The following is an 8,364-nucleotide window of genomic DNA, read 5'->3' on the forward strand; positions in this document are numbered from 1 at the left end:
GCTGCTTACATGGATGAGTGAGCTAATATGTAAGGCGAATTCTTCGTTCATCTGTTCTCAGTCTGAGAAGCATGAAAAAAAAAAAAACAGAAAAAAGGGGTTAGAACCACGATAGTTTCTTCGTGTTTTCTCTGACGCCCATCATCATGATTATGCATCCAAGAAGCGGAGCGATTTCCCTTATGTATAGGCTAAACTAATGAAACTTTTTGTTTTCAATGAAGTCAATGATACACCATTTGAAGTAAATTTGTCTTTTTGCTTTCCGCAAAAATAAGTTGTCAGTGGGGCTCTCTGTGTGGTAAATTATACTTTATTCATATAGCACACGCGTCTTTTCGCGGCATCTGGTCCGTCTCATCCTTTGTCAGTGGAAATCATATCCGTATTGTATCAGGTTATTAGCTAATTTTCAAGCATAAGTGACGACCAATCAAAAGGCGAGAAAATATCATAATTGAAGAGATTCTCTTGTTATGGTGAGCCTGAAGAACTGAAGTGCGCATGGACGGGGCTATTTAAAGCCTTTCACTTTGTTCAAGGAAGAACATAATTTGGATGTAAGCGAGGAAAAACTTAGTTGCAGTGTCGGTCTGTGGTTTCATCCCTTTGTGTCTTTTTCTCACGGGTCTCCCCAGATCCCATTAAATCAGGAAAAAAGGGCGCGTGTCGCGTGGCTGCGTCACTGACCGTGCGTCTGAGATTACGTGCCTCGTTAGTACATTAAAGGTGAGTGGATTTTTATGTACCGCAGCAATACATAGGTTATTTAACACTGCATTTTATGATTAATTTAATGAGTTGCGTGACAGAACGTTCTGTTACCGTAAGAAACTTTGTATCCTTAGGCAGTGCACGCAGAATATTGTCATTAAAATATGTTCATCACACAACTCCGATCTTTTTTTAAAGATGGTACTTGGAAACTGCGTATATATGTGCTCCCGAGAAGCATTATTAAGGTCTACCGTGGGCTCACTGACTCTGTTTTACATAAGTAGTTTTCTTGAACAAACAAACTTGGTAACAAAAATTGGAAAGTAAAGTGGAAAGTAAACAAATGGGAGCTCTGAGTTGGACAATTATTTTTTAAATAAGTTATTATCATCATCACTGTCTTTTAAAACACAAATTAAAAAACCAAAACCCTGATTTCGTGAGTGCCAAATTGTTTTTAGACTGAGTCAGTATAAATAGTGTAAACTGCATGATTGAAGAATTATTTCGTACATGTAGTTGCTTTAGTTTACAAGCTTTGTATAAATCATGACAGTAAAAAACACAGTACAATATTCAGAGATTTGGAACTAATTTGCATATTATGAAGATAATTATTATCATTATCAAAGCAGCCTTTAAAAAAAGAAAATGATAGTATAATTGAAACGCTGTTGACAATTTGGCTATTTTTCACTTAACAGCCTACATTCCCAATTTTGAATTCTTAGGCCTCAATTATGGAGTTAGCCTTACAACTGTTTCACTTTTTGCTTAACAGTTACGACGATGAATACAAGTCTTAAGAAACCCTTAATGCATTCCTCTTGTAACGCCAAGTAACATTATACATGCGCAATACATTTTTTTGTCTAAAGACAATGGCGGGATCATGAGGCCAAGAAAACCCTGGGCATTAAATTATCCTCACCACCTGCTTTCGCGAACTGTATTTCAGGTGAAGAAGTCTCTCTCTCTCTCTCTCTCTTTCTCTCTCTCTCTTAATCTTCGTGATTTTTTGCACCTGCTCAATTCAATTTTTCTATATTTTTTTCGTTCCCGTTTTATCTTGCTTGTACCGCTATACACTTATTAAGAAAAGACAAGAAAAATTGAAGAATACGATCATCGCGTGCAGACTGAGCGCTGTAGAACTTAGCCCTTTCGAATCATCTCCTAGGAGCATATGTTGACATTTTCATCCATTTCTTTAGCACAGTTTGGAGGCGATGGCTCAGGGCTAATTTGTGAAAGATAATTAAACGCGGCAAATGAGACTCCTCTGCGTGAAGCATCAGCCTCGCCTTTCATACCTTCGATGCCTTGGTTCAAGACATTGTGCTGCAGGGGAAGAACACCGTATCACTCATTTACCGCGTGCAGCGTGTGCGCCTTCGACCGGGTCATTAAAATCTGTTCGATGTATGCGCAGCTCCCTAATGCAATTCCCTCTTTATTTGAGCAGATTGAAAAGAACATTAAGTACAAGCATGGCGTGATGGATGGACGTCTCCAGATAATAAGACCTAATGAGGCTTTTGTTTCGCGAGAAAAAAATAAACAAATTGGTCCTTGGGGAAGCTAGGACTTGCTGTAATGTTAGGACCAATCCATCACAGCACTTCCACGACTGACTCTCTCTCTCTCTCTCTCTCTCTCTCTCTCTCTTTGCGCATTTCCATATTTTTCATATTTCTCCCTTTCTCTTTTTTTTCTTGTGCAGTCGGAAAACTTAAACATACCAAGTCTATACACAAATGCCCATTCGCAAAAACACATACACACACCAAAGGGAAGGAGAACTTGAATGCTCTATGCATAATATCTACTAAAAAATCTACTAAAAAAAGCCAACATTGCCCTGCCTCAGTAAGTTGACTAGGTTATCAGCAATGTAGGACATTTGATCGGCGAACAATAGCTATATTCATTGCAGCTAATGGAGTGACTAAGAACGGACGATGCATTTATTTTATTTCTGGGAAATGAAAAATAAGACATCAGTCAACGAAGCTCTAATTAAGGAATGCCCCCAGACAATCTGGATCCACTGCAAGCGAGATAGCATCCTGAAAATGAACCGTGCAGTCTTAATTAGTTAACCGAACAGATATCGGTAATCAAACAAACTGGGAAATATGTTTGAAATAAACTGACGCCCCGTTTATCACGCCAGATAAAATCAAGCCGACACCTTCCAGTTGCTTTTCCCTATTCCGTATTCATAGTATTTGTCAGTATTCTTGATTAGATAGCAATCAACTTTGCTCTCTCAATTGCAGAACAAACCCCATGGCAATACGGAATGGAGTAATCTATTCCTATTAAATACAGCAGCATTCTAAGATAACGATTGTGATGCTTATTTTTGAGAGCGAGCTTAAGGTTTATCCTTAATAAATAAAACGCGTTTTTAAAGGTCTAACATATGTTTTAGTTACAAGGAAAATATATGAAGCGTAGGTGTGTTGATGACGTCATCCAGCGCGATCGGAGTCCCGAGGGGATAACGAGGCAGAATCGGTGAAATTGAGTGGAATGTTTCGACACCTGCTCCCGTCTTTGCAACATTACTTTCGGATGCTAATGTTGTTAAGGGCATTGCGATTCACCTCGTTTTATTAACATTCCAGCTAAGGCTAAATGATAAAGAGATCTGTTTATTGTATCACTGGCATCTTTGTCAATGTTACAAAACACGAAACAAACGTCAAACGAATGATGAAATAAAATCTTAGATAACGTCCAGGCTTTCAACAATACTTAAAGCATTACAGAAAACCGACAAGGGATCAGACAAAACTAAACTTATGTGAATTTTAAATGATAAATTAAAATAAAATGACAATATTGTGGGTGACGGAAATTAATTTCATTTGTGAATTAACTCTAAACATAGAGAAATATATTGCCAGCCGCTATCAATATGATGTTAAGACAGGGAGCATGCAGTGGTGATAGTGGGGGGGGGGGGGGGGGGGGGTCAATTAGGGTGTTTATCAAGGCATTGTATAATAATAATAATAATCTTTTAGCAAGATATTCTTTCACATGTTGAAATAAATCTGTTAGGAAAAATACTCATTGAATAATTATGGAAAAGAATAAAGTGAAGGTTTATCAGTATTTCGAGTTCATCTAAAGAAACTAAAAGAAGCATACGCCATTTGCCTGACAGCACTGAAGCCGCCAGGTTCCTAAGAAATTTCATCTTTAAAGATTCTCATACGATAACTTAATAATGCCCCCGGCTTTAACATTCGAAGAGGTTTTCTAAATTTCGCTTAATGCGTCTCGGGTTGTAACCTTCTGTTTTCTGATAACGATTTCATGTTCACTTTACTGAATATGTCGGGAATACTTCGTCTCTAACTTAATTGCCAGGGACATATTTTTATTACAAACTGCCAGTAATCACGTCAAATCAATTATAATGGACATATTTCGCTATTTCTTTAGGGAAAGAGAAAGGAAACGCATGCAAATCAAAACTCAGAAGGGCATTTGACTTTATTAAGAAATCAAACGCGCGAATCCATCATGCATATGCTTATTTCGATTTCAATAATACTATTACCTTCGCATATGCCTAAGATGGGAAAGTTAACAAATCAACCACTCACCAAACATTGCCATATCGATTGTAACGCAGCGAAGGGATAAATTGCTTGAATAAAATGAACTGTAATGTAATGGTCTGGTATTTGTCGAAAATCTGTTGAGTTTTCCCTACAGTAAGAAGACTTTCTCTCTCAGGACTATACATGTATATTGGTTTGTCTTTTCTCATTTAAAAGTAACAAGGGTAAATAGAAAGGCAGTGGTACGTTTTGTGGGCTATTTAAATATCGCCTTTGTTTCTTTAGGATTATATAATGGGGATGATTACATGACACGTTTTGTATGCTATTTTAACATCACCTTTGTTTCTTTAGGACTGTATAATGGGGGTTATTACATCGGAGGATATTCCGTGTGGCCGAGAGTTTGGACCATATCCTGTGGGCCCAAGTATTCTCGACCCTGGGGTAGGAATCGCTTGGCGGACGCAACATTTTGTTGAAGAAGAGCACAAGATTAAGGTATGTACGTACTTCGTTTATCAACGTAGCAAAATAAATCCCTTCAATCAAATGCAAATTAGTAAGTGAAACTTGCTCATTTGTAAAAAGGGAATATTGTATCTATATTAAACAGGCCGCTAATATTTTAATTCACATGGCGAATTCTTGTCTAAGCAATTCTACAATTCACCAGAATAACTGTAATACATTTGTTGAACACGTCCCGTTGAAAATGATACTTCAACTATCCAGATAAACCCGGATCTGGAACCAGAGACTTGGCTCCCACTTGTTCAGACTGCAAAAGACATCCGAGACCAGAATCTGGAAGCGTTACTACGAGAGGGAAGAGTATATTACAGAGTAATCCGCCATATACCTGCGCTGGAGGAACTGCTAGTGTGGTATGGAGATGAATTTGCTGCTGCTATTGGTTTGAAGGACATTAAAGATGGACACAATGTTATTATAGGTATGAAAAATTGGTCATCAATTTCCTGTCCAAATCAGCAAAATGCATGAAAGACTCGATGAGGCTCATTTGATATATGGTACGCTAAAAGATTGCGGCCATGATTTATAAAACCAAAATAAGGTTTACTGCATTTATATGTGAATGTCACTTTTCATTTGAATCTCATTCAGTATCAAACATCTACCAAAATTTGCAAAAATTAATGGTCCAGTAAGTTTTCAGGAGCATTTTAGCAAATGGGTCGATTTAATTAAATCAAACCAATAACGTTTTCCTCATTTTTATATTTAGAATAAATCTGTTTTTGACATAGATTCATGTCTGGTATTCGAAGTAACATCTTGACATTTTTCTATTTCAGATGGTTCGTCATATTGCTGCCCATACTGCAAGACAGATATTCGAATGTATCACAGTTTTCTGGCGCATGTGGCATTCCTATGCCCACGACTCCATGGGGAGCCAAGCGGCGACAAAAGAAATAAAACTGATCAAGATCGCCTGAAATTGGATCAACGCGATGGTATGACCGCTGAATCGCGCAAACGCAAACGATCTGGAGGGGACGAAAACCAAAACACCATTAAAAGGCGGTCACCTCACGAAGGAGGACAAAAAGAGACATCACAATGTCAAATGATGAATGACGTCATGGACGATGATGTTGAAGAAGTTCAAGTGGGGCATGGTTCTGGTAAGAGCGCTTTTAGGAGAGTCGAAAAGAACAATCCTGATGTTGACAATATTGTAAAATCGGAAAGTGCTGGTGGATCGTTTCGAAGGAAGTCGCCATCTGGCGGAACACTTGACCAAGATGGTCACCCTATACACGTTCCAAAACCCGTGACAATGACTGTAAGCCACGCATCAAGTAGTTACCTCTACACAAACAATCCTTTCATGTCTTTTCTCAGACGACCGAATATTCAATCAGGCCAGGAGGGCGAACAAAGCGAAAATTATTACGGCAAAATCGCTCAACTCTTTCCGCAAAAACTCTTTGAACTTGGTTCAGTGTTGCCAGCAAATAAACCAGTGGATCTGAGAACAAATGTAACGCCGACTGTTTCATCCATTTGCGTGCAACCTACATATCCACAATCAACATCTTTAGAACAACGCGGGTCTATTTTACCCAAACCAAACACCAACATGATCGAGAGACTTCTAAATACTAACCCATTACTTAATGCAGCCAATCCCTTCATAGCGGCAACTCCCTTTAATTTGACTCAGAATTGGTGCGCAAAGTGCAATGCCACTTTTCGAATGACGAGCGATTTGGTTTATCACATGAGAACACATCATAAAAAGGAAACAGACCAGGAGAAAAAGAAAAGAGGAGATAAACTGCGTTGTAACGTTTGCAACGAGACGTTTCGAGAAAGGCATCATCTCACAAGGCACATGACGTCACACCTGTAGCTAAATTAAAACACTCGACTCTCTAAGGGGATCATATTTAATCTATACATTTATACAGTGAATTGTTATCTGATTGAAAAACAAATACTTGGCCTTTTGTGTTGAATAACGGCCAATCCTGTATTATCATTTTTGGCGAATGTAAATTGAAAGGAAAATCATTGTATAGCCTAATATATGCGAGTAACTGTTTGTGTAATGTAGATACCGTTTTGATTATCGTCTTTTTGATAATATTTCTGGTCCAGTTGCTCTCTGGATCTCAAATGAGTGTACTTTCCCTATTATTTAACGCGGTCGCTTTCGCAGCATCACGTATTTCTGAGAATTGTCAAGTAAACATGTTTTGAATTTATAGGCATATTGCCAGCTTCAGCATGAAGGGATTTTAGCAGATTACGCCTGTGACATCTACGAAGAAACGGCTGTATAAGACTGTATATTGCATAATGATGTCCTTGTTTAATCACTGTTCAAATGTAAATTGCGTAAGTTCCGAGTATTAACAAACACAAAAACAGTGAGCTTATCTTAATTAGAAGACCAAAATTTCAGATAAATCTGTTATCCAACTTCGATGCAGGAGTGTTATTGATGTTAAAGAAAGCATTACATAAGGCAATTGACTATGTACAGCGTGTATACATGTGAACGTTTGAAGAAAGCAACGATGTAAAAAAATGGATACAACGTAGACACACTGTATGAGACTGTATGTAATGTTTGATGTAAAAGTCTGCATTGAAACAACCTATAGGATGTGCTGTAATATTATTGAAATGTTTTAAGAATTATAATTGCTTTCGTAATTAAGAGAAGCTGATCAAGTTTTTGACAGATCTGGTATCAATGACAATGAGTGAAATCAAAGTGTCACTGAATTTTTTGCCAGCGGATTGAGCGTAGGCGCTGGTCGTCGCTTTAATAATTGAAATAATATATGACATAAAAGACTGACACCTTCCATCTGTTTCTCTGTTTTTCTAGCATAAGTAATTTTAAGTTTGTAATCATCACATAACATTCATCTAATATAACGTATAACATGAGAGCGTGCTATTGAGAGGGATGCTTTTTTCAGTCTAATAGCAAAATTTACGAGTTAAAAATGGAATAAGTGTTTTGGATAGAACTAATTTCTCGACAGCTAACAATTGATCCCTTCATTTGATCAATTTTACCCTTCTGTTGAATTTTTGTATCTTTAAGAAACAACTTAAAAGTAGACAATACATGGGTAACCGGCAGAACATCTTCAGTCTTTAATTAAGGCATTTTTTTTTCAGGTACAGAGACTGGTCAAGTACCATGCCTTTAATTGATAAAGTCATTCTCCTGGCAAAACAGTTCAATTTCTTTTGCGATATAACAGCTTTGGCACCTCTACCGCAATCCGCTGTACGTTAGTGGTTCAGTTTGAGCTCAAAAGGTGAGGAGCAACTGGGCCCCGTAACTCGAAAGCATTGCGCGAATAGCGATGTCACATAGAGGCTACAATGTATTATATGGGGAGAGTATGGGAGAGTTATGGAATCGAGACGCTTGCGCTCGGTCGCAATGTGCGATGCTTTCGAGTTACGGGACCCTGCTCGTTTTCAGATGTAACAATGGAACTAGCCAGTCTTTTGTGCAATCCAAACCGAAACAACGCGTACAGAGTAAAGATTTTTTTCAAAATCCTCT

At 38.0% G+C, this 8,364-nt stretch overlaps 1 protein-coding gene across 1 annotated transcript; it reads left to right on the forward strand.

Annotated features, from left to right (window-relative positions):
• The first annotated feature begins 551 nt into the window (after positions 1-551).
• Positions 552-7,645, forward strand: LOC106181675 (zinc finger protein 488). The gene is made up of 4 exons (XM_013566128.2): positions 552-729; positions 4,653-4,799; positions 5,034-5,253; positions 5,618-7,645. The coding sequence occupies exons 2-4, from the start codon at positions 4,662-4,664 to the stop codon at positions 6,679-6,681; spliced, it is 1,422 nt and encodes a 473-aa protein (XP_013421582.2). The 5' UTR covers positions 552-729; positions 4,653-4,661; the 3' UTR covers positions 6,682-7,645.
• The last annotated feature ends 719 nt before the right edge of the window (positions 7,646-8,364 follow it).

Source organism: Lingula anatina, chromosome 2 (assembly GCF_051362555.1).
Source record: "Lingula anatina isolate TDL-2025a chromosome 2, LinAna3.0, whole genome shotgun sequence".
NCBI lineage: Eukaryota > Metazoa > Brachiopoda > Lingulata > Lingulida > Lingulidae > Lingula > Lingula anatina.